Below are 27541 nucleotides of genomic sequence, written 5' to 3'. Positions count from 1 at the left end.
TCACAATAACTTTAATGCCACTTAATTGGCCTACCTCGAGGCCTCTTTCTAAAGTTGACCACAATTTTCTCTTCCAGCTCAAACATCTTGGTATTCAGGTTTTCATCAAGCATAGCCATAATTTCTTCCATCTTAAGTAGTGCAGGTGAAACCCTTACTATTCTCTTCCCTTCCCTAACCCAAGTGACTTGATCGGAAGTCTCTTTGGTGTTTTTAAAGCTATGTTTGCTAAAAAAAAGAAAGGATTTAAGGGTTAACCTAAGCATGCTATGCACATGAATGTAATGCATGAATGGACTATTTTTTTTTTTTTTTTACCTTTACCTTTACAAAACCAAAATCGAACCATACCAATAGAACCTAAACTGAACCAAAACCAAACCGTATTAACTGAACTAAGATCGGATCAAAGATTGAATAAAAAACCTAAAAGTATATCTCTAGAACTGAATCCTCGCCTGTTTATACCTTCAACTCTCACGTGTAGGATAGAAAAAAAAATTCTATTATAGGCTATGGTACACTGGACACACCAATAGGGGGAGGTCTAGGATGACATTTCCCTCACAAACAAATGATTTATATCCTTAAAGTTTAACTATAAGTAAGCGTCCTCTTGCTTAACAAGGGTTTTAAAATGGACTTTGGCCTTTACACACATTGGGTTTATGCATAGGCCTATGTTCATCTCAACTATCACTCGAATTTATGGTTTGAACAACAACGTTATAAATCCAACACAACAAAAATCTACAGGATACCTGGGGCTAAAATCTGTGGCTCATGGGCTTTATAGGGTAGGACAAGGGTCACCCATGCAAGAGCTTGTCCATTAAGCACAACGGCCGGAGTTGTGGCTCTTTTATATACTCGAAGGTATGGGCATGGGGTGCTAGCATTCACTAATTCATCATAGCTCGAGTGGAACTATAGTCTCCTTATAACAGCCCGATCCTTCTCCAGTCAGTATTGTCCGCTTTGGCCCATGGGCCTCACAGATTTGTCCCTTGGGAGGTTTCATTCCCAAAAGTGTGCTAACTAGGTAAGGAAGGCTCCCACATATATAGCCCAAATCTTTCCTTTCCATTTTCGATGTGGGACACGAAGTTCACTCCAATGCATAGCTGGTTGAAAGAGCATATCCCAACCCCATCCCTGGGTTGTGACAAGCCCACCAGCTTTTGCCTAGTGCGTCCTTGCACCACACACCGTACTAGAGGGAATCCAGCTCTAATACCAAATTGTAACAGCCTGATCCTTCTCCAGTCAATATTATCTGCTTTGGCCCGTGGGCCTCACAAATTTATCCCTTGGGAGGTTTCATTCCCAAAAGCTCACTAACCAGGTGAGGAAGGCTCCCACATATATGGTCCAAATCTTTCCTTCCCGTTTTCAATGTGGGACACAAAGTCCACTCCAGTGCGTAGCTGGTTGAACAAGCACGTCCCAACCCCATCCCTGGGTCGTGACACTCCTTGGCTAGTACTAGTGGGGCTAAAAAGGGTAAGGGCGAACCGTGTCATAGTGTAGTGCAATGCAAAATGTTTAACAGATGAATAATATTAGACTAATAAAAACATGTTGAAGTAACTATCCATTTAGTCCCTAGTGAAGTTGCCAAACTGTGGGATATGGGGGTTGTAGTAAGGCGTGAGGCTAAATATCATCTACTAGAATTATATAAAATGCACCAGGTAATGCCCAGGAAAGATGGTGGAGTCACAATGGTCTCACTTAAGTACCACCTCCTTAGACAGCATTTCGTAGGCATGCACTTCATACAATCCTAATAGAATCAAACTACTAGTAAGTACTGTCTTCCCAAAACACTACCACGGCATTGAGAATTTATGCCACGAAAGCATAAACAGACAGGAGTCGCCACCCGGGTAATAACCGGGACATATTCAGTATTTCTTCCGAGGGTTATGGATGGCAACATACTCCTTGTAGAATTTCCACAATCGTCATTACCATAGCCCAATATCTAGGTTTGTGATTGTGGGTACATAAGGGGAAGGTATTAGGCACCCCTTACACCTAGTCTAACCTCGTTAATTCGAGTGTCAGTCCTCAACTAATGTTTTTATAAGTCTTATTTATTATTCCTTTATTAAACTTTATCTTAAAAATGCAATTCTAATCCTACACACGCAAGTAATTCACAAAAGGGTTATTATTTACAAATAATTTTCATGCACAAGTAATTCCTATCTACGGGGGTTGCTAATTATTTAAATGATATTTACTAGATGACTAAAATTAATTTATTACTGAGAATTTAATTTACAAACAAATTCAATTTCAAATAACCCTAAGTTTCTATATAACTTAATTAATTAATTTTTTACCAAGTTACCCTAAGGATAATTAAACTAAATTTATTATGTATATGTGTAACTTATTCTAATATCACATAAGGCCTACACAATCATAACCTAATAAAGATTTCTAACATGTAAATTTATTTTACAATTACCAAATATTAAATTATATTTATTTTACATGTCAAGGTTAGTTTAATTTACAAATAAGATTAATTTTAATTTATTAAGTATTTATTTAAATTAATTACATACAAAAGTCAGTTAAATTAAAAATAAAAATAATTCAAATAAAAACTCCATTATTACTATATTTTTATGCCAACAATTATTTTAGGAATTTAGGACTACTTACTTTTTGATAATTGCAGTTGCCATTGGGACAAGCTACCCTTAAAAAAATGGCATTCTCTTCTAGCATGGCAATGATATCCCTGGCTTACTCCTGTTTAGCTCTATGTAAGCTCTACGCAAATGCCCTCTTTGGTTCTTACCTTAGTGCTACTTACCAATTTTATTTGTAAAAAAAAAATAAATAAATAAAATAAAGAAAATACAAATAACAATTCACATTGAATTCTAACTCTAGTCTCTTAAAGGGGTTAAAATTCTTAATCAGTTACAACTATCTAATGGTCTAAGTCTTCTAACATGATCCAAACACTTCATAACATCTCTTGAATTAAAAGAACACAGAAAAATAGATTAAATATCAATTAGAACCTAAGAACACACAAGAACTTGCATAAATATACAATTTTTAGATTTTGACGGATTGACAGTAGTAAGAAATTCAATTTTTGAAAAATAGTTAGACAAGCCTAAAAATTATAAAAAAATTACAGAAGACAGCAAAATATCATACAAGATCATAAAAATTATAAACCAAATAAAACTCTAGTCGAATGGTCTACACAAATTGTAACTTTTTCCAGTGACAGAATCATACTACTCTTTTATAAAATTCATTAGTCATCAACAACAACAGATATGAATGGGAAACCAATTGGAAAAGATTCACAAGATTTTGAACTTAATTTTAGACACTAGATTCACGCAAAAATATTAACAAACAAGAGAGATATAGGTTTCATAAATAGGGTATTCTGCAAATTGGATTTTACAGGAATCCTAAATTTAAACAGTTATAACTTATAAAATACGAAATTTTTTTTAGTGATTCTTGATCCTAAAATTAATAAAATTTTGTGCAGAATATGAATATAAGTTTTCTCAAATTTTTACAGATTCAGAAGATAACAAAAAATAATAAAAACATAGGAGATCGAAAATTGAGTATGTGCCGAGTTGTGTATCTCCTCAAATTAAACATGATTACATAATCTACAAGAACATGCAAGATAAATTGGAAAACAAGGAGTATAGAATTAAATATTACAGGGCATAGATCTAGAAAAGAAAATGACAAAAACCAACATTCAAGAAAAATCTTGCAAAAAAATCTTATTGAAGAAAAGAAAAGAATCAAAAGAGTTTTGAATATCTCTTTAAATCTCCTATAGCTCTAAAATATCTCTAAATAGCGCTGAATTTTCTTAATCTTTCCTTTTTTTCTTTCCTTCTATTTTTTTATCTTCCCCTCTTTTTTTCTTCCTCTAGCATGGTATTTATAGAGTTTTAGGAGAGAAGTGTGGTAGGATTTGAAGTCCTAGGCTGATAAGGTTCAGATAACTTAAACAACTGGCATTGAAAAATTTGAATGAGACGGGGATATGGGTGAGGTATTTTAACCACTAGGAAGAGAGGGAAAGGGAACAACACCAATAGGGAGTGAGGAAGAGAGTGGGGCCAAGTGGGAGAGAGAGTTTGTATGGGAGAGGGAGAGAGAAAAATATATTTTCTTATTTTAATTTTCAAAAAATAAATTAAATGAGTTCTATTTAAAATTCATTACTAGGCTTTCTTATGCCCATGGGGCTTAATTAAACTTAATTAGGTTTATTTAAGAACTACCCATATTAAAGTTAAACAAAACAAAATTTTATTTAAATTAAATTAATTTCCTAAAAAACATATTATTATTTTTTTTCAAGATCATGCTACAGAATTAATATTTTAGTTCCATGCTTCCAATTATATCTTACAGTTATATAATATTTTATCATCGAATTTTCCACGGTCTCAATGCACATACTCACTACAAAATAAGGGTCTACAGCATCACACAAAAAAAGATAAACCATGAGTTTCAGATGACAATTTTAGCTATTTCAGGCCTATGATCGCCCAATCAATAACAACGCTAAACTCTTCTTGCATAAAGCTTTCAATTAGTAAACAATTTCATCAGATTTAAATGAATTTTTTAGTAAATTGTTGATGATTGACCTGTAACATTTCAATTTAGTTCCCATTGATCCATAGTCAATTTTTGATAATGGGTAAACAAAACCAACTTTAATGTCTTTTGAGCTTTCATAAGTGATCGATTATACAATAATGACAAAAAGAAAGAGAAAAGCAAGAGAATAAAAAAAATGAAAATTTTATTTTTATTAAATAAAACATTATATTTTAATATGAATTTTGACTAATTTGATTAGTTAGATAAAATTGCAATAAATTTTAGGAATTTAATTAAATTCTTAAATTAAAAATTTGAATTAAAAGGCAAATTTACAAAATATTAGATTTTTTTTATGTATTTCAATATAAATAAAAATAATTATGAAATATAACTAATTTGATACAAGTGCAACGTACGTACCTCAAGAGCTAATTGCTATATAAAGGTTGAAAATAACTTCTGACTCATGACCTTTAGTTGTATTCGATTTGACACTTGAATTTTATAAGATTATAACCTTTTCGTATTTGCGCGAAAAGTTATTTGCGTGAAAAGTTATTTGGTACTTTCATCTTTAGTTGCATACCATTTAATACTTGAATTTTATAAAAATATAACTATTAAACTCTTAAAATCTTATTCGGCAAGACATGTGAATGAACGCTCAAATTGAGCACCGTTGATTGAAAAATAAAGTTAGGGTCGAGGGGAGTTGATCAGTGCATGCCTCGCTTATATTAGTCATCAGAAATGGTCGGTGTGGCCACTCAAAGTTCTTATCCTATTGTGAATCATCAATAGGAAAAAAAACATCCTTAACACTATCATTGATATTGTCTGAGCATTCGCTTGTCATTGTCAACGTTGCCAAAAAAGGCATGAATACAAGTCATTATAAAGGTTTGCATCAAAATGCGTGCAAGTCATTAATCATAGAGATTAAATAGTTACACTTTATAAAGTTCATGTTTCAAATGGGATGCAACTTAAAAGTGAATGTGCCAAATTACTTTTTCATGCAAAGGTTATGCGTTAATGGGATGCAACTTAAAAGTGAATGTGCCAAATTACTTTTTCATGCAAAGGTTATGCATTAAATAATTATACTTTTATAGAGTTTTAATGTTAATTGGGATGTAACTAAAAGAGGATGCTAAGTTAAGGTTAGGGTCAAATGATAGCTTATAAAATTCTGGTACCCAGTCATACATGCATATTTGTTTACTATTAATTTATCATTTCATGTAGGTTGTTTACCTAGAACCATAAGCTATCAAGGCTCAAATAAGATAATTTTTTAATTTTTTTTTTGGCCAAATTAGTGCTAAACTTTTCATTTAAGCCCAAATACATCCTAACTTAATAAAATATTATTTTCTCTATTTTTAAATATTAAAAATTATTTCTTATTTTAATTAAAATAAAAATTAAAAAAATAAAAATTCAAGAACAGAAAAATCACCCACAAAACAAAAATCCAAATATAAGGACATGAAAATCCAAAAAATATCAAGAACATTCGACTCATGTTAAGAACAACAAAAAAAATCAGAAAATAGTAGAAAATATCAACACAACAAACCTAAAAAAAATCAGAAAATATCAATATGACAAACCCAAATCTCAAGAACATTGACAAACCCAAATCTCAAGAATATCAACAAACGCAAATCAATAATATATGCTTTTTGAACTTAACAGTGAGAGCTGCAAATTAACAAATCAAAGTAAAGATTTGTAGGTGACTTAAACTTAACACTACGGTGCATCAACAACCCAAAAAAGCAAGTCAAATGCAGGGGGAAAGCCGATTCAAATGACACCAACCAATATGAAGAACATGCCTCAACTATGAAGAACAAAAGCAACAGAGAAAAACAATGTACGGCACAAAGGCATGAATAGTCAAGCAAACCAAGAAAGAAAAGAGCATAAAATAATAAGTCCATGCTTTCTTTAAAAATAAAAATAAAATATCAAAAATATTCAACCAAAATCTTAAGAACATTAAGAATCCATTTCCCTCACAATCTCATTTTTCTCTAAATCAAACCCAACTTCTTGGATTGGGGGGCAAATACTAAAGGGAATTGATTGGCTGGCGGAGGAAAGGAGAGAGTGGAGATGGTTCCTCGTGTATTTGCAGATTTGAATTAGGGATTTGTGGGGTTGGCCTTTTATTTTTAAAATTTTTATTTTAATTAAATAATTTTAATATTTCAAATATAAAAAATTAATATTTTATTAATAAAAATTCAAAATATTATTATTTTATTTTTTTAAAATATTTGTTTAAACTTAAATATAAAATTCTAAATTTACTTAATCAAAAAATAAAATTGAGTTTATTTGAATTTCAACGAAATAGAGAAACTTAATATTCTTTTCTAAGAATTTAATTCTAAATATTAGTTATAACTAAAATTAATTTTTATCAAATTTAAAGAAATTTAAAATAAAGCACAAACTAATTTATTTTATTTTATAGAGGTGTGAATATTTTTATTTCAAATAAATGAATTACCAAATTTATTTGTGGTAGAAAATGCTAGCGGACGCACTTTTTTATTTCACTCCTTTCCCTCAAACTCCGGGCGACGGCGACAGTTTGAATTCCTGGCGGTTTAAGGTGCCACTCTGTCACTCTCCTTTCAATTTAATTATAAACGCTTTGTTGAGGCTTTGAGCTTGTGCATTTGGGGATTTCTCATCTCTCTCGTCATTGTAAGTTAAAGATAAGTTTGGTCCTTCTTGGATAATTTTGCTATTCTCAGTGACAACTTACAGAGACGACTCGAATTTCAGGAGTCGATCTTACCCAAATTTAGAGGTTCATCTAATACCAAAACGCCATATATTGATTTGGGCAGTAGTTGCATTTTGGCAGCAGTTAAGTGTCAAAAGGAAACTGGATCTGATTCAGAAAAGAAGGCAACTGATATTTCTCTTTCTTGTTTGTATTTTCAGTTGAAATTCTCTTGTTAAATTTATAGAATTGGCAGTAACGATTTGAAATTTTGAATATGGATCCCTCATTGTGGTATATCTGCATTAATTATGCCTGGGTATGAATTATGATAATTTGGTGCATTGTTGGGTCGGTCAATCAATAACTCGCTTGCAGTTACACTTGCCTCTGTTGATTATAAGTTAATTTACTTGATAAATTATATGATTTATATATGCAGTTGCACAAATCTTTGGCTTTTGGCTAACTGGAGGAGATGGATTCAACATTGCTATTTAACAATCTTAAGGTTTGAAATCTTGAATGAGTTAGCTTTTCTTTTCTTTTTTTATTTTTATTTTTGGGACTTTTGTGATTTAGCATTGTCTATGTGCTTAATGTGATAGTGCATTTCACTTCAACAGGCAGCGGAGCCATTTTTCTTATTAGCAGGCCCCAATGTGATTGAATCTGAGGAACACATTCTCAGAATGGCCAACCACCTTAAGACTATTACATCAAAGTAGGTTTACTAGTTTTCTTACATTTTGATGGGAGGGAGCTAGTAGAACAGAGTGGGCAATAAATAAATGGACTTCTGATAATTTAACTTCTACTTTTCAGCCTCAAAAGCGAAGAGTTTGTTCCTTTTATTTTGTATTCTCAAATACTATTTAGTGATTCTATTTTTTGGATCTTGCAAAATTCTGATGTTATAAATGTCTTCTTTATGAATTTTGTAGACTTGGATTGCCATTGGTTTTTAAGTCAAGCTTTGACAAAGCTAACAGAACATCTTCAAAGTCATTTCGAGGTCCAGGCATGAGTGAAGGCTTGAAGGTGTGGGCTGGCTATCATTGTCTTTCTGTTCATGTGCAGTTCTTTTTTCTTTCTTTGTTTCTTTCTTCTTTTTTGTAGTTAGTTGGAGGTATTCGAGGCATATATATTGTCAGACACAAGACGATCTCAAATTGACAATTGGAATTCACAAATATTAGATAGATAAACAAAGCAAGTACATAGTGTTAGTAAGATAAACTACTGATTTGTGAGCACAAGGTTGATCCAACCATTTGAGGGCTTCTTTCGTATAATTATTATTTTTTTTAATTTTTATGTGATGTGGTAGAACTCCGCCTAAGTAGTTTGCGCTTAGCCGGTCCCAAGCCCGGATAAAGGAGGAGGGTTGCGGTAGGTGACAACCAGCGTAAAAATTTCGTCACACCCTATGATATGGATTCAAATGATATAAACGTTGGGGCGTCCTCTACTAACGACGCGCTACATGTGTAGTGATAAATATGCAAGGGTGTAGGGCGTTCAGTGTGGTGTTAAGTGAGCAAGGGTACCCACATCATGGACGGATGTGGGTAAAGAAGTTAGTCCATAGGACAGATAGTAGAACAAATAGTGGAACAGAACACAAGATAGATATAGAAAACAATAGAAGATATCATAGAAGGAGACCAATTAGGAAGGAGCAGGATAGGAGGAGGATCAGGGTTGGTACTTGGAATGTTGGATCACTTACAGGAAAATTGATGGAGCTTGTGGATACCTTGGAAAGGAGAAGGGTGAATATTGCTTGCATTCGGAGACTAAATGGGTAGGAGAGAAAAGTAAGGAAGTGGGTAATTCAGTACAAACCGTGGTTTAAAGGAGAGAAATAAGAACAGTGGGTATAATCATAGACAGAACATTGAAAGACGCAGAGTAGCCGTGAAAAGAGTAGGAGATAGAATTATACTAGTAAAGCTAGTACTAGAAGGAGAAACAATAAATATAGTTAGTGCTTATGCCCCACAAATAGGACTAGACAAAGAGAGTAAACAAAGGTTTTGGGAAGATATGGATGATTTAATGCAAAGCATACCGAATGAAGAGAATGTTTTCATTGGTGGAGATTTGAATGGACATGTAGGAAGTGATAGGCAAGGTTATGAGAATGTTCATGGAGGTTTTGGTTTTGGCAATGAGGAGGGGAAAAGCATCCTGGATTTTGCTATGGCATACGACCTAATACTAGCAAATACCTACTTTATAAAAAGAGAGTCACATTTAGTGACTTTCAAAAGTGGGCAACATAGAAGCCAAATCGACTTCCTCTTAACCAGAAGACAAATAGAGCTCTATGCAAGGATTGCAAGGTCATTCCAGAGAGGCTTTAACAAGTCAACATAGGTTGGTGGTCTTGGATGTCAAGTTTAGGAACAATTCAAGTAAGGTTAGAAGAAATAGTGTAGCTCGAACAAAGTGGTGGGAGTTCAATGGAGTAAAGCAAGTGAAGTTCAAAAATGAGCTTCGAGTCCAAGTATGGAAGCTAGATATGGAGGCCAATGATATGTGGATACAGATGGCATCAAAGATTAGAGAAGTAGCTAGAAAAGTACTTGGAGAGTCTAAGGACATGGACCACCCTCAAAAGAGAGATGGTGGTGGAATGAGGAAGTACAAAAGGCGTGAAGAGAAAAAGGGAATGGTATAAGAAATTACCTAAATGTGATAATAATGAGGCATATGAACAGTACAAGATAGCAAAGAAAGAAGCAAAAAGGCATTAGTCAAGCAAGAGCAGCCTTTGAAAAGTTATATAAGAAACTTGAAACTAAAGAAGGGGAGAAAGATATTTATAGATTAGCAAGGAGTAGAGAAAGGAAATGTCAAGATCTCAATCAAGTTAGGTGCATTAAGGATAAAGAAGGAAAAGTGTTGGTAAAAGATGAGGACATTAAAGAAAGATGGAGAAATTATTTTAATGATCTCTTTAATAATAGTCAAAATGGTAATAGCGTGAATATAGATTATAGAACAATAGAAAAGAATGTAAATTATACTAGAAGGATTCGATCTTTAGAAGTAAAGGAAGCACTTAAGAGAATGAAAGTGGGTAAAGCTGTGGACCCGATGAAATACCAATTGAAGTGTGGAAGTATTTGGGAGATAGGGGAGTGGCATGGTTAACTAAATTATTTAATAAGGTTCTAAACTCAAAGAAAATGCCTAATGAATGGAGGAAGAGTATTTTAGTACCTATTTTTAAAAATAAGGAGATATCTGAGTTGCTCAAACTATAGGGAATTAAACTCATGAGCCATACTATGAAGTTGTGGGAGAGAGTTGTGGAGCATCGACTACGTCATGATACTTCTATCTCTCTCAATCAATTTGGTTTCATGCAACTATGGAAGCGATCATTCTCATTAGAAGCTTGATGGAGAAATATAGAGATGTGAAGAAAGATCTACACATGGTTTTTATTGATTTGGAGAAGGCTTATGATAGTGTTCCAAGAGAGGTCTTATGGAATGTGTTAGAACAAAAGAGGGTATCTATTAGGTACATACAAGTATTGAAAGATATGTATGAAGGAGCAACTACTATTGTGGGAGGAGACACAAGTAATTTTCCGATCTCAATTGGATTACACCAAGGATCACCATAAGCCCTTACCTTTTACATTAGTTTTAGATGAAAACATATACAAGAGAGTATTCCTTGGTGCATGATGTTTGCGGATGATATTGTTCTGATAGATGAGACACGAGAATGAGTCAATAGGAAGCTAGAACTTTGGAGAAGTACTCTAGAGTCAAAAGGTTTTAAGTTAAGTAGAACAAAGACAGAATACATGCATTGCAAGTTCGAAGGCCAAACGGTGATAGGGAAGGAGTTAGTTTGAATGGAGTGGTCCCAAAGTAATCACTTTAAATATCTAGGCTCATTCTTCAAGTAGATGGGGATGTGAGGAGGATGTTAGTCATAGGATTAAAGCCGCCGATGGTTGAAGTGGAGAGTTTTATGTGATCGTAAGATTCCCAATAAATTAAAAGGAAAATTTTACCGTCCATACGGCTATGTTATATGGTAGTGAGTGTTGGGAAAGAGTCGTATGCATCTAAGATAAGAGTTGCAGAGATGAGAATGTTAAGGTGTATGAGTGGCCATACTAGACTAGATAAAGTCCGTAATGAGAGTATTAGAGAAAAGGTAGGAGTGGTGCCAATTGAAGATAAGTTGAGAGAAGGGAGATTGAGGTGGTTTGGTCATGTGAAGCGTAGACATACGGAGGCTCCAGTTAGACAAGTAGAGCACATTAGGTTAGAGGATAGAAAGAAAAAAAGGGGTAGACCTAAATTAACTTGGAGGAGAGTAGTACAACATGACTTAGAAGCATTAAACATTCATGAGGATTTAACCCAAAATCGTTCAGAGTGGAAAAAGCGAATCCATATAGCCGACCCCAAATTTTTGGGATAAAGGCTTAGTTGAGTTGAGTTGAGTTGTATGTGATGTGGTAGATTCTAAGTAGTTGTTTGGGATCTTAGGATGAAATCCTTAAACATAAAAAATGATTTTACATGAGCAATTATAGGCGATAAACTAATGCTATTTCAGCCTTATATGCCAGCATTGGATTTTAGTTGATGGTTAATTGCTCAGAAAGCTCATTACAAATCAAGGATTATAACAACATATTATTGCTGCTAGCTATACGTTTGGCAATATATGCTTCATGATATTGCAAACATGATGTAAGATATGGCATGCTTGTTCTCTAGGTCAATTTGGTGATTGCATGATGTATACTGATATAACTTAAAAGTCCTCAAATACTAAATATTTCATTGGAATTATAGTCCCTCTCATTGTTGTTGAATAGGAAACTCAAAATTGGGTAAAGAAAAATATTTATTGATATCATGATGATTCATGCTTTTGTTTACATTTTGGGATAATTGCCAAAAAAAACCCTGTACCTTTCAAAAATTTGCAATTCTACCCCATACTATGAAAATTACCAATTAAACCTTGAACTTTTTAATCCTTGCTAATTTTACCCTACTGTTAAGAAAACTGTTATTTCACTAATAGAGACGCTACGTAAGATGCTACGTAAGTATAACTTAGTTACAATTAACATAGAAGAGGAAGACATATCTTTGAATGAAAGGAAAAAAATATGTTTAATTCAATATAAGTATCTTGTATTAATATGTATTTGACAAGTTGCACTTAAATAGTTCTTTACTGTTGACAGATGAAACAAAAATATGGGATTAGGATATTTGAAGAGACTGGAAACATGTATTTTTGGGGTAGGAGCATATTATTTCAGTATGCTAATATGAAAAGTATTGCATAGCATTGAAGTTGCATTCTTATGTAGCGCTTACATGCCGTCTCTATCAGTGAAATAACAGTTTTCTTAACAGCTGGGGTAGAATTGGTAAGGGTTAAAAAGTTTATGTTTTAATTGGTAATTTTTATAGTATAGGGTAGAATTGCAAAAATTTGAAAAGTATAAGGGTTTTTGGCAGTTATCCCTTACCATTTCTGGTTTTCTTCTATGGTTACTTTCTAATACACCAATGCTTATAACAATTTGAGTCCAATGTTTGTTAAGTGTATATAATATTTCTTATTGAAATCTTCCAAAATTTCTTTCTAATATTGTAATATGACCACATCTTCCCGATAGGCACATTTTTCTTTTTAAGTTCATGTTGTGTGTAACTTCACATATGTAAAATGATAAGTAATTAATTTTACCTTTCCCTTTTTGGTGGCAGATTCTTGAAAAGGTCAAAATAGCATATGATATTCCCATTGTTACTGATGTGCATGAAACTATTCAGGTAGTTACTTGTTCTGAGCTAATATTCTTGTGTTCCTGTTTTATTGTGGCCCTCCTTTTTAACATGTTTTATGTGATTTCCTTTTGTTAATCCATGAAGGAAGAATTTATTAATAAATGCACCAAAGGTGATGTTATCCTTGTAGATATGGATATTCATTTAAGTGCCTGTAAAAGGGAAAAAAATGATCTACCAATAAAGTTTTCAAAAGTTAATTGGTTAGAACTAAAAGATCCTAATAACAAAAAATGAGGAGTAATTAACAATTGATTTTCACACATTTCCAAAGGAATGCTTGCAAATTTCATTCTCATTAAGTTATGCGCAAAATATTCAATGGAATTGCACCCCACATCTCTTTATGTTTACTTCTACAATTAAATCTTCTCCAAGCATCAATTTGTCTCCACATTCTTGATATAGATCTTATTCAACCCAATCCCAATGCCAAAAAGCTGAGGTTGTTATGTGTGATTTTTTATATTTGAATTTGTCAAAGAATATAATTATTTGTTCTGACATGTAGGATAATGAATTATTACATGGCTCTTCCAGTTGCTGTGCATTACTTATTAAGCACTATAATATAGAAATGAAGTTGTTGATTTGTCATTGTAGTTGGTCTGTTTTATCCAAGACTTCTAATTATTCGTTGCCTTAGAAAGGATGTGTTATGTAAATGTAACCAAATTTTCTGTCACAGAAAGAATAGAAATTAGAGAGGAAATAGAGAGAGAAAGGGGAGAAGGAATAGAAGAAGAGAGAAAAGGGGAGAAAGAACAGAATTTATGAAGAAAATAATGAGGATTTCATTGATAATATTCTGGAATAGTTTCTTTAGTTATAATAGCTGTTATTTATACAGCTTTAGATCTCTCTAGTAGCTGTTCCGCTATTTTGTAACCAATTCCTAGCTAACTCTACTAACTTTACAAAATATTCCTTTATTACAATTTCAACCCAAAGGCCCTCTATTTATTTTCAACACCCTTATTCTCTTTAGTCTATCCAATATTTCCTTGCACGGGGTACCATTTGAAGTCAATGACAAGATAGGATCACCATCAGCCATGTCTTTATTTTCCATTGAATTTGATTGCTTTGGGACAATTTCCTCTCCATTACCAATAATATCAACTTCTTCCTCTTCTCCTTCACCATGAAAATTGTTGCATCAACAAGTAGGTCATTCTCCTTCTTAACATCAAAACCCCTTGTCTCTCCTTTTTGAATTAGCAATCCCATTTCACTGTCACTATTCCAAGAAATTTCAGTTCTATGGTTTATGTCTTCTACATCTTTATCATTCTCCTCCTCAAAGTCCTCACCGGCACTAGACACATGAGCAAGAAAATCCTGGACCATCTTAATAGTGCCCTTGTCATTCTTATGGGAAACTTCACTTGAGCCCATAGTTACTAAATTCACTGCATCCCCTTGAGTTTTGCTGATTCGTGCATCCCAATTGCGGGACATTTGCATTCCAATTTGTTGGGGAACGTGATCTGATTCGCCAAAATAGGCGAACCATAAATCAACAAAAATTTTAGGGAAAGATGGCGAGGATTTAAGGAGGATGAGAGTAAGAAGAAGAAGAAGGAGGAGGTGGAGCCGAGAAGAAGATCAAGCAATGGCAAATTACAAAAAATTACAAATAAAATGGCAAGATCAAAGTAGGAGGAGAAACCCAGAAGAAGAACAGAGCAGCTGAAGAAGACAATGTTGAAACCAAGAAAAAGTAAAAACATAAAGAGAGAAAGGAACCAACCTTTCAATTGCCCCTTTTAATTATTAAACTACAGCTGGCACATTTTATCTAAAAAAGACTATAGCTGGCACATATAAAACAATAACTACAACTGTAATTACTTATTATGCTACTTTAATATTTATAATTATTAAGGATATATACTTCTATCAGTTCTTTTATTACCGTGGAATGTTAATTTCTTTTTTAATTTTTATTTTATTTTTCTAAAATTAATTTCTTTTACCATTTTAATTTTTTAAGAATGAAATTTATTATTAAATTTCATTTTTTTGGTTCAAATTTAATTATTAAACTAACCTATTTAGCTATTGAACTTTTAAAATTATTAAAATTAATTAAAAAATATACAAAGTATGAGATTATACGTAATAAAAATTAAAAAAAAAAGATTATTAATTTTCACTCAACGAACCGAAGATATTATTTAAATGTACCACGTTCCCAAAGAGAAAACTGATTAAACTTAACCCCAAAGTACCTAATATATTACTAAGGAGCTTATTGCATTCCCATTCCCATATTGCGACCCGGTCCGTACTGGGTTCCAGGTAACTATGCTTGAGCCATCTTGGTCTTCATTTGGCTTGTCTGAATTTCCAAAAAGGTGATCTTCATCAATTTTCTGTTTACTGAAGTCAAGCTTCTCAGATGTGCTGCACAACTTTTCTTGTTTTCTCTCGAGACCTTCAAGCACATCCAGCAGGATCTTTTCTTGCCAAGGTTATGGTTCCATGGATAACCTTAACAATTCTTGAGAGAAAAAACTGACGGAAAGAAGGGAAAAGAAAAAAAAAATCCCAAGTGCAGGAGAACAAAAAAATAGAAGGGAAAATGGAGAAAAAAGAGGGAAATTAAGAGGAAAGAATAAGATATTTTCTTGATATTTCTGCAAGATGTCAACTGAAACAGACCTGCAACAGAGGTCTGACACAAAGAAGAGGAAATGAAACCTTAAAAGTTAATCTGAGAGAGAGATTAGTTGAAAAGCGAAACAGAATTGAAAGGAAGAAACAGAGAAAAAGAGAAGAAGTAGAAAGATATCTGTTGTATTGATTCTTGATAAAAAAATTTCTAGAATTTCAAGAACAGGTTTCTTGAAATGCAGGAAGTGAAAAATTAAAGAAGAAAAATAGAACAAAGAACTAGAAATTAACAAAAGAAGAAAGAAATTTGATTCAAGAATCTCAAGAAAGAAAGAAGAAGAAACAAAATCTGCTGTGAAGAAGAAGGAAATAAAGGGAAAGAAGGAAAGAAATTTTAGGGAAGAGGGAAGAAGAATTAGAGGAAAGAGAGTAAATAAATGTCAGGGAAGAAGAAGAGGAAGATAATAGAGGGAAAAATAGATTCTCTATCACAGAAAGAATAGAAATTAGAGAGGAAATAGAGAGAGAAAGGGGAGAAGGAATAGAAGAAGAGAGAAGAGTGGAGAATGAATAGAATTTATGAAGAAAAGAATGAGAATTTCATTGATAATATTCTGAAATAGTTTCTTTAGTTACAATAGCTGTTATTTATACAGTTTCATATCTCTTTAGTAACTGTTCCGGCCGTTCTCTAACTAATTCCTAGCTAACTCTACTAACTTTCTATAACATTCCTTTATTACAATTTCAACCCCAAAGACCCTCTATTTATTTTCAACACCCTTATTCTCCTTAGTCATAACAGGATGGTCTCATTTTTATGTGATTACTCCAACTAAACAAAATGCTTTGACATTTTAATAATACTAGTTTTCTTAGCATGTGCATATGTTCTATATGTTCTTTCTTAACAATTTGGTTAATGGGTGTGTGTTTATGTGTTTTTTTTATAATTATTATTATTATTATTATTATTATTATTATTTTTATGTTTCTTCTCTTTTAATGTTGTGTCAAAATTGGAAGGACTTTTTCCTCTTTTCAAAGAGGAAGCATTTTCCTTGAAAATGGATTTACCCTTTGATCAGGAATTTTTTTTTTTTTGTTGACCAATTTTCCTGAACACCCTTTATGCCAAAAAATGTGGAATATAATTCTATGAAACAAACAAGGCCTTACGTTGTGATTTTTGAATAATTTGTCTGAATAATTTGCCTTGGCCCATAATCTTGATGTAAGTCTTTTCATCCAATATATTTCTTTTCATTTTATAGTTCTTTGTCACTTTCCAGTGTTTTTGTCTCTATTTCACAATCAATAACTTTCACCACATTTGAATTTTGCTGGCACTATGAAGCACTAAGGCTGCACTGGAATTTCAACATTCCATTAACTATTTGTTACCATTTCTAATTGGCCAGTGTGAACCAGTTGGCAGAGTTGCAGATATCATACAGATTCCAGCATTTTTATGTCGTCAGGTGAAGTTGATACCTTTTGTCTTGGAGCCTGGTGCTTTTGTGATGAGTTGTGACTTTTTTTTTTGAATTTGAAGGATGGATGTTCCTGATCTCTTTAACCTCCTGTACACCTAACCAAACAACAAAAAGAAGTCATTTACCTCATTTTTTTAATGAATTATAACAGACAGATCTCCTAGTTGCAGCTGCAAAGACAGGGAAAATTATCAATATTAAAAAAGGCCAGTTCTGTGCTCCTTCTGTGAGTATCCTTCCGTTTTTCTTGGACAATTCTCATTGAAATATTGGGCTCTATGAGTTTTTGAAATAAAATTATATCTTTGTATTGTTGCTCGATTAATTAATAATCACTAAAATGCACAGGTCATGATAAACTCAGCTGAGAAGGTTAGATTGGCTGGAAATTCAAATGTGATGGTTTGTGAACGAGGAACTATGTTTGGCTATAGTAAGTCACCATAAATTCTTGAATACCATTTGGCATATGCTTTTTTTTTTTAATTATTATATTCAATAATATTAATGGTAATCAGTGTGTTATAAGTTATTTAAACTTTCTAGCTGACTTGAACTTAATAATTTTCTTTGAACTTGCATGAGGGTGATGTGGGATTATTGGCAATTTAAAGACCATGCATTGTCTTGCCAAGAAATGATGGTGGGAGAGTAATTGGAATATGGAGAGTTTAACATTTGAGAATGTAATTTTGGGATAATTGTAATGTGCACTGACAATAGCTCACAAAAGAGAAAGAACGATAGAAACAGAGGAATGAGATTCTTATTGCAAAAGAGAACGAAAGATAGAAATAGAGGAATCAGATGCAGCAACCATAGTTGTTAAAAGCAATCTTAAGAGGTTATGTTTGTTAACCAGTAAATAATGGCTGTTACTTTATGTAATGGCTGTTATTTAAAAGCATGATGTAGAGTATCTCCAAGCTTATTCGTTGGAGTCAATTTTTTCTCTAACCAAGGGAGATTGAGGCTGGAGCATTTGAAGTGCTATTGAGTTTTGTATTTTATTTATTTTTCTATTCAATTTTGGATTTACTTAGTTTTTTATTTAGTTTTCGTTTCCTTTTTTATTTAGGATTCTTGTCCACTAAGTCTTTATTAATTAGGATTAATTTTCTGTTTTTGAATAGGATTTATCATTCATAGTATAAATAAGGTTGTTTGTAGACATATTAGCAGTTTTTTAATTTTTATTATCAAGAGGTTTTCTGTAAACTCTAATTATTTTTTTTTGGTTCCAACCACAATTAAACCTATTTTAGCCCTTATTGTTGAAATCTAATTGTCTTAAACTTTTCTGCTGTGTCATTAAGCTTAATCTTGAGCTTTTCAACAACTAACAAAAAAAAAGCTTCACGATACTTCCCTCTTGGATAGCATGCCGACTGCAGTGCACACTGCATTTGTCCCTTAGATTCTCATCCACCCCTTGGACTCAAGCTCCTCCAAGCATTGGTCCATGTCTTTGACTTTGTCCCTCCAGTCAGACATGGTGGCTTCCAATTTGCCAGCCTTCCATCCAAAGCTGACATTATGTCTGTGGACTTTTCCCTACATCAATTCCCACCACTTGTGGGTTTGAGCCTCTGTTGGTTGCTTGCTCCACAATAGGACCTGTACTTGTCATTCTCTTGTGCACTTTTCTTCCTTTAGCTATCTTATACTTTTGCACACTTTGTAGGTATGCTTGCATACTCGGGTGTATTAGGGGAAAGCTCACTAGCATTATTTACAATTTAAGGGAATTGCTAGTGCCATACGGAAGTATGCTTGGTGAAAAAATAAATCACATGACATAAGGGCCATTTTGAATGTCCGGTTCTAATCCTTCCATTTACGACCATATGAATAATTTGGTAGATTAAATGTTAATGCTTAGGCTTTTTATCTTAACCTGAGCTGTTGAGATCACCTGTTAATGCTATAAAGCCTTGAAGTCCAGAAGGCTTGCTCACATTTTCTTGTCCAGTGATATTTTGAGTAGTTTGTGCAATGACCATATTTAAATTCCCTCAAGTATTGTTTTGTTTGGTAACTATAGTTTGCTGCCTTGCCTTGGCATCGCTTAACTCCATGTCATCAGAGTTCATGGAGTATGTAAATTGTAATGGCGTCTTTTGCATTATTCGAGTATTAGTGATATTATAGTTTCCACGCAAGTTCTGAACTTCATTTCATAATTGAAATCCTTAGTTAACTGATTGGTTTTCCAGACCAATGTCTTGCTGCTGATTACTGTCATACTTCCCAAAAGAATTATTTTTAATTAATTGTAATTGATTTTATAGTAATCTCCATTAAAAGATCATGTGAAGGGTTAAGAATTCTTTGATGCATGTTAGCATCATATGCCCAAATCAAAATCTACTCTAGCTTTTGGTTCATTGAGAGTGAGATTTATATAATCGAATTATATGTCTGAGTGTATGGTAAATTAACTTTTCATGAATTATTTGCATCGAGGCTGAACCAATGGTAAACATATCAGGATTGAAACCTTTGGTGAATCACTACTATCCTTTTCTTATCTGGTATGATTTAATCTTGCATTTGGACTTTGATGTGTAGATGATTTGATCGTTGATCCCCGTAATTTGGAGTGGATGAGGGAAGCCAACTGTCCTGTTGTAAGTCAAATAGTCATTTGTATTGTGATTCTTTATTCTGCTATATTCAAAAGTCGTGTCTTCTTCCTCTTCTGCATCTTCTTCCCAAAGATAAAAAAGGCCTAATGACAAAGTAAATTATAACTTTGTCGCTGTTACATTTATATCTAATTCTTTTAATTATCGATTCAGGTCATGCACTTTAAGTGGTGATACAATCATATCCTTTGTTTGACTTCCATTGAAAATTGAAATTAACTTCTTGATGTAGACACTAAGCTAAGAAGAAGCTGATGTGGCATAGACTCCATTGCTAGAGCTAATATCTTTTGGCTGTGGAAATTTTGTGGTAGTGGCCCATTATACTTGGCAGCCACTTAAGCTTTAGGAGGTGGAATCTATTCCATATTAACTTCTTTGGGGTCATCCTTAGGGTCCATTTCAATCAAGTTAATGGTAACATTGGACAGAATTCTAGAAGAGGAGATAATTGATTATTAATAAAAAGTTTGTGAGTCGTGACCTGCTTTGATAAAGTTAAACTAATTGGATATTATTGTAATAATCACTAAAATTCAAGATTAGTTAGTTCATTAGACCAAAAAAAACTGGAAGAAAGAGTTAGTAGTGTCACCCTAGGATCTCCACAATGTGAAAAGCAGTGATGAATAATTGGCTATTATAGCTATACTTCAAGATGATAATGTAAAGAACTCCTTTCCTTCAAGTACTTTAACAGCACCCCCTATTAGTCTCCAAAGCTTTGACTGTTTTGTTTTCATGTTTTTAAAATCTTTGCTTATGAGCCAAGGAGGTGATTTGATACTCTGTCCAAGAGGACAGGTTCCTAAGGCCTTATCAGAGCTGCATCATTAACCAGATGATATGCAAATGAGAGAGCTGATGAAGTTATCACGTAATTTGCTGGAAAATAATCCTTCATATAAAGAGAAAATTCACAAGTCACTGCTCTTTCCAATTGTGAAAAATTAAATTCCAAGATTAACATAATTCTTTTGGATTATTCTTTTAATATGTTTCAATCCTTCAATTTAGGTACAATAATCTGGTTGACCTAAATGCTAGATGTTTTGATGCAGGTAGCTGATGTGACACATTCACTACAACAGCCTGCTGGGAGAAAGGTGTGGATTGTCTTTCATTTTATGTTTGTATGGATTCAATTTTATTGCATAATTAATCAAGGTTGTTGTGTTGTATATATTTCCCAAATAAGTCATTTAGCTTGTGAGAAACCACTACTTCAATTGTTTTAAAAATTTGGATGTGTCGTGCTCTTTCTTTTTATAATTATATGCTCTTTTTCCCTGTCAATAGACTTCAACCACCTTCCTTTTTATGTTAGTCTATCCTTCATTTTCCTGCTTGTTTTCCTCTTCTATGGTTAAACTTATGTTCTTCATATAGTTGGATGGTGGAGGTGTTGCTAGTGGAGGTCTCCGTGAATTAATACCTTGCATTGCAAGGACATCAGTCGCTGTTGGGGTGGATGGTATTTTCATGGAGGTATGGTGAATCTGCTGAAAGTGATCAATTATAGTAATTAAATGTCACGATATTATATTTACATCATGCTGAAGGTAGGTATTTGAAGTTACCTCCTAATACCCCTTTTCTAGTTAGTGAACACTGGATAGCAAAGTTCACTGGTAGGAAGGAATTGTCCAGCAAAGTTTTGTAGGAAGGAATTGTCCAGCAAAGTTTTTCATTCTCCAGTATTGCCTGCAAGTTATTTGTATGCAGTATATATCTTTTTGTTTTATGGGTCCTTTTTTTCAGCTAGAGTGTGATTCTAAGATTTCTTGTAATTGTGGTTTCTAATAGCTACTTTTGGGTGCTTAGGTTCATGATGATCCTTTGAATGCCCCTGTGGATGGTCCAACACAATGGGTGAGTATATATATACAATTTATATATGTTTTCTATGAATACAGATTCTTCTTCCTTTTACACACACTATCACGGCTCATCAATGTTATTTGAAAAAGACTTGCTTCTTCTGGTAGCTCATCATCTTACAGCATTTGCTTTTTCATGACAATATAGCCTCTACGACATTTAGAGGAACTGCTAGAAGAACTCATGGCAATAGCTGTAAGTTCTCAATCCATCTTTAATAACTGCATATGTCCTGGTTCCATTTAAGTTCTGTGTGAGAAACTCTTCTTGGGAAATTCCACTTGTACTGCATGCTTGCATTCTAATTCATATGGAAGTTGATACAAGTGTTCGATAACTATTAATTTCGTAGAACTCTACCAATTTGTTTAATTTTACCTTGCACCACTTTTAGTATCTCCAACATTATTATTCACAATTAGTACCTTTTCTTGTTCATTTCATTTCTATGCAATTATCTACATTCTTTCTGAGTCATAATTGGAATCTTTTTTTTTTTCTCGTTCAAACTGAAACTGCTAGGAAAATAGATTTTCTCTTCTCATATAGAAAAGTCTAAAATAGCAAGTTACACCAAAATTTCCTAAATTACTATACTTCAACTTAAAACCAAAAAAATAAAATAAAAAAGGAAATTTAGGGAACCAATGTATCTATTGGGTGTCGCTTGTACAATGAGCTCTTGAAAGTGAAATCCTAAAAGAATTAAGTCTAACTCTTCTCAATAAAGTCTAATCTTAGAGATCCAAAATAGCATAATCAAAATATTAGCAAATGACAAGTAATCCTAATTTGAAAACTACTTCAATAGCTTGAACAGCAATGTCAACAGTAACTTCAAAAACATTTTGAACTGTTGAGAATTATGGACTCAAGAATGGGAATATCAAGCTGGCAGGCTACACGTTGAATTGGGTTTCCCCTCTCCAAAATGGCTTAGGCCATTTTGGTTTGGTTTGCCAATGCTTACATATCCTTTAATTTTCTTGTACACTGCTAATGTGGGACTTGTTTCCACAAGTGATATTCTAACATGAACTTTGCTTTTGCATCACTTGACATGTCAAAGCAAGATGCTTGATTTTTCCCCTCTCTCTTCTTTTATTTTTTTATTTTTTTATTTTCTGGTGCTCAATTGATGGGCTTATTTCAGTTGCAGTGGGAAAAAGTTATGTAGACATTAATCATATGCTATGCAAAAAGAATTGTATGGACCTAGGCTATGTGGTAGACTGTGATGCAATATAATGCAATCAAATTTTCGATTGATATTTAATAGAAAATTTGATTGTCTTACATTGCATTACTGCCTGCCAAACGTAGCATAAATTGTTTTTCTATTCACCAAGATAAATTTGATCATTATATTTTTGTATAGAACCAACCTTTTTCATTTCGAAATTATATATTAACTTGGATGTTTACTCTATTGGAATTTGTAAGAGGGTAAGTAAGGGGAAGAGACGCATGGAGATTGATCTCACACCCTTTAGTGATTAGAAAAGCTTGAAGGCCTCTTTCAAGGAGTAAGCATTCTTTCCCTTAATTAATTACATTGCATCTATTTTGTGCTTTGTCTGAATTTAGAGGTGACAATCAAGTTACGTTAGTTAAACTGTTGGATTTGAGTCACTACTGAAGTTTTAACAGCTAATTATTTGTGTTAGAGGTGAATAGTATGTTATGAATTATTAATGAATATAACAATTAATATACTTCTCATATATAACAACAAATTAATAAATGTAAAGCTTTGAAATGAGGAATAATTGAAAAGAAATTATAATAGTAAAAGCAAGTGTCTCCCGCAAAATATATCATAAAGATGTGGATTTGCATATTTTCTTAATTTATGAAATATATTTAAAATATTATTATGGAACTGTGACACCCTCCTGAAATCATTTGTTTGTTATATATAGAAAATAGATTTGCTAGAAAAATATAAGAAAACCTATATATGCATGGCACTCGATGAAGGATTGTATGTGTTCATAATATGTAAAACTGGCATATAATTCAGGTTAAATATCAAAATATTCTTATTGCTCTCTCATTTTTTTTTCCAACTGTACCCAAACTATATATATATTAACAATTCTACTTTGAACTTTAGACTTCAGTTCAATTGAATTCCATCGTTAATTGCCCCATTAACACCTAACAAAAGTGCCACATCGGTACTTTTAATCTCTCAAATTAAACCTATAACTTAAATTATAATAATTGCCTTGGAAAATAGGTATGAAAGCGTATATGGAAATAACTTGTAGAACAAGCCTTATAGCACTTTTGAGAGCTTGGTTGCTAGAGGTGGCAATTCGTGTCGTGTCGTGTCGTGTCGTGTCGTGTTTAAGCAGGTTGTTTCTCATTTTGACACGGCACAATTATGCTTAACCCGACATGATTATGTTTAATCGCGTCATAAACTCCCAACATGACCATGACCTATTTATTAAACATGTCACATGCGATATGACTCGTGTAACCTGTTTAATAAACACCTAAACAAGTCACATGACATGACCCGAATAACCCGTTTAATGACCCATGTATCAAAAAAGTCAGTTAAACAGGTTATACAACATAACCCATGTAACCCGTTTAATGATTCATATTACCTGTTTACTTAAAAGATTTGAGAAGATTGCAAGCTACAGTACAAGATTTGAACTTTGGTCTATTAAATGCTCATATAATTAATAACCAATTGCTCATGTAATTAATAACCAACTACACACAATACTTCAACTTTATATATAATCTTCTTCATATGTATGTATATGAATTACATCTATTAAATTATTATTTAAATTAAATCAAAATTATATTAAAGTAAATAATTAATTAATGATGTCAATAATTTATTTTATTAGTGTATTCGTAGAAATTTTTTCTTTTAGTTTGCTATGTAATATATATATATATATATATATATATATATATATATATATATATATATATTCATTAAGAATTTAGATTTTCTTTTAATAACCAAGTGTTTTGTCAAAAAAACAAAAAAAAATAAATTATAAGATATTGAAAGTAAAATTATATTTTTAATTATAAATAAAAGGGATAATAACATATTTAAATGCCTGAATGGATTAAAATAAAACAGGTTAACCTATTAACCCGATTAAACAACACGCGGAAATCTCAATGAATGGACGGATGTGAATGAGTCTAAAGTACTGAGTACTTTGGGAACTTGGTATTGTGGGCATTTCCAAGTGCTGTGGGCATTTTGTGACCTACATTTTGGATGAGGAAGTCCTTATATTTTCATGCCTCCTTATTTTCCAACAGAAGGAATGATGTTTCTTCTAACTTTGTTCATTGGAGATGGAAGCATGGATGCTATAATTTAGGTTTAATTTGAGGGATTCAAAGTATTGACATTGCATTTCTATTAGGTGTTAATGGACCAATTAACGGTGGATTCAATTGAACTAAGGTCTAAATTTCAGGGTAAAATTATTAAAAAAAAAAGTTTGGGGTACAAGGGTAAAATAATGCAAAGTTTGAAACTTTTTTAGACATTTCCCCTACAATTAATGAGGGTTCACTTTTTGCACTTTATTTTGTTTTCAAAGTTCTTTAAATATATGTAAATAAAAACTGACAACATAAATTTTGGGATATTTATAATTTTGTGGTTTATTATTAATTAGTATAGTTATTTTCTTGACATTTTAGTTTTGCATTTAGTTTATTCTCTTATCAAAATAAAATTGCATTTAGTTTATTCTCTTTTCAAAATAAAATTGCAATTTTAGTTATAATTGAAGAGTTATTGATATGCATATAATATATAGTTCACTCCAATTAATATTTGTGTTTTATTTAATAGATGTTACTGCTCATGTGGGATGTTTTCTTTTCTTTTGTATATTCTTTTTAGGTTTGCTTTGTACAAATAGTATGAATTTATTCTACGATCTATGTTTGAATATGGGGATTTGTTTGACTTAATTTAAAAAAATAATTAAGTTTAGTTCAATCAATAAAAATGATTTTTAGTATAAAATTTCAATTAAAAAATATAAAATATATCTTATATAATAAATTATTTATTTATTATATAAAATAATATAAAATATATTTTCTTTTTAAATATTCAAACAAAACTTCAGAAGTGATATTATAATTTATCATTAACTTTTTCAAGTTCAACTTAGTTCTTTGGCTATAATTACAACAAATAAAAGTTAGATATAATATAAAAATTTGAAGATTTAACTATAATTGTAAATTCACGCAACCGTGTACACTTTTTCATCCATTAGGCCTATTTGAAAGTCAAATTAAAATTTAATCTATCTTTATTTAAGTAGAATTGAAATTTTCAACGAAGTTTAAGAATATCAAAAAATGTTATTCATTTAATGAAATCCATCAGAATCTATCAATTAAAATCAATACGTAATCCTAAAATCAGTAACAAAATAACAAGGAGAGAAAAAAAACATCAACAAAAATTTCAAACCTATAATTTTATTGATTTGCATCAATGACTTCTCTCCTTTCCTTATTTCTTTTCTTGGCCATTTTTATTTGTTTGCCCAAGGATGAACATAGCTATGATCATCATCATTTTTAACAGAAAATAGAGTTGAATTGGTCTAATTCAGTTTTTTGGTTCTGTTTTTCAATTAATCAGTTTGGTTTTGATTACCATTTAAAAAAAATTTTCAATTTTCATTTTGATTTGGTTTGGTTAATTTAGTGAAAAAATGAATTAACCGAATCAAATCGATTTTCACACAATGTTGCATTGTTTTAAGCCTCTATGTATTGCAATCTCACTCACCCTCACACAAGTCTTTGCCATTCATTCACTTTCATTTACTTCTGGAGTTAAGTCACTTCTTCATTCTTCCCTCATTGCCATCGATCATGCCTTTGCTCAGATGATGGCTCGCTTCTCATTTTGGTTGACTGTTTGATTCTTCCTTACTTTCCTTTGGTTGATTATTTGGGCTAATTCTTCCTCACAAGTCGCACCTCGCCTCGCTGTGCTCCATGCCTCGTCTCTGTTGTTAGTCATCCGTCAAAGCGTCAACTTTGTGCTTCTTCGGTTACATTGCATGTTGGTTTTGAAAATTTGACAACGTTGATGGTTAATTTCTTTGTTGATTGTACTATGCCTCTTTGCATATTGGATCTAATTTCTTATTGTTTATTTTATTGATTGTTTAATTGTTTATTTTGTTTGGATTTTTTATGGTTTTGTTTGGTGGGGATTTTGTTTGTGGATCAAAATTATTTTGTTTGATGGGTTATTGTTGATTGCTTATAAATATCAAATGGGTGAGAAATGTGACCCAATTGCTGTAGATTGCAACTCAGATGAGAGAATGGCAAAACTCAAAATCGAATTAAACCGAATCGAAAAATTTTCAATTTGGTTTGATTTAGTTTTCTTTATACTTTAATTTGGTTTGGTTATCATAATTTTAAAATTTAGTTTTTGGTTGGTTCAATTTGGCGTGAAATTGTATTGATCGATTGCACACCCTAGATGAGCATGTCAAGATGAGTAGTAGATTAAAAAAAAAAGTCGTTTTCTTTCCTATTCATAAGGATTTAGAGAAAATATAGCGTAGAATGGATGTTTAAATTTAAATAATTAAATTAAAAAGACTTTATAATACATAAAATTAT

The 27541-nt window shown here is 32.3% G+C and overlaps 1 protein-coding gene across 8 annotated transcripts; it reads left to right on the top strand.

Moving 5' to 3' along the window:
• Nucleotides 1–7145: 7145 nt before the first annotated feature.
• On the top strand, nucleotides 7146–27083 carry LOC110658487 (2-dehydro-3-deoxyphosphooctonate aldolase). 8 transcript variants are annotated; one of them, XM_058130132.1, is made up of 16 exons: nucleotides 7215–7356; nucleotides 7438–7521; nucleotides 7821–7889; nucleotides 8005–8102; nucleotides 8323–8419; nucleotides 13150–13215; nucleotides 17271–17330; nucleotides 17497–17571; nucleotides 17694–17778; nucleotides 19917–19975; nucleotides 21055–21099; nucleotides 21383–21481; nucleotides 21818–21865; nucleotides 22022–22069; nucleotides 23318–23400; nucleotides 26788–27083. In XM_058130132.1, the coding sequence occupies exons 3-15, from the start codon at nucleotides 7857–7859 to the stop codon at nucleotides 23372–23374; spliced, it is 870 nt and encodes a 289-aa protein (XP_057986115.1). In that variant the 5' UTR covers nucleotides 7215–7356; nucleotides 7438–7521; nucleotides 7821–7856; the 3' UTR covers nucleotides 23375–23400; nucleotides 26788–27083. The 8 variants fall into 8 exon arrangements, with proteins under 8 accessions (XP_057986111.1, XP_057986115.1, XP_021671804.2 ...); XM_021816112.2 differs by having other exon boundaries at nucleotides 7438–7563; XM_058130130.1 differs by having other exon boundaries at nucleotides 7438–7563; nucleotides 19917–19979; nucleotides 21059–21099.
• The last annotated feature ends 458 nt before the right edge of the window (nucleotides 27084–27541 follow it).

This window comes from Hevea brasiliensis, chromosome 11 (assembly GCF_030052815.1).
Source record: "Hevea brasiliensis isolate MT/VB/25A 57/8 chromosome 11, ASM3005281v1, whole genome shotgun sequence".
Classification (NCBI taxonomy): Eukaryota; Viridiplantae; Streptophyta; class Magnoliopsida; order Malpighiales; family Euphorbiaceae; genus Hevea; species Hevea brasiliensis.
Note: the sequence above shows the minus strand (reverse complement) of the source record. Positions and strands in the feature narration are given on the sequence as shown.

Bases quoted from the DNA above. Each gene is read 5' to 3' on its own strand.
- LOC110658487 (XM_058130128.1), top strand. From the start codon at position 7,857: ATGGATTCAACATTGCTATTTAACAATCTTAAG. The intron at 17,572-17,693 runs GTGAGTATCCTT...TAAAATGCACAG, and splicing joins GCCAGTTCTGTGCTCCTTCT to GTCATGATAAACTCAGCTGA. The intron at 19,976-21,054 runs GTAAGTCAAATA...GTTTTGATGCAG, and splicing joins GGGAAGCCAACTGTCCTGTT to GTAGCTGATGTGACACATTC.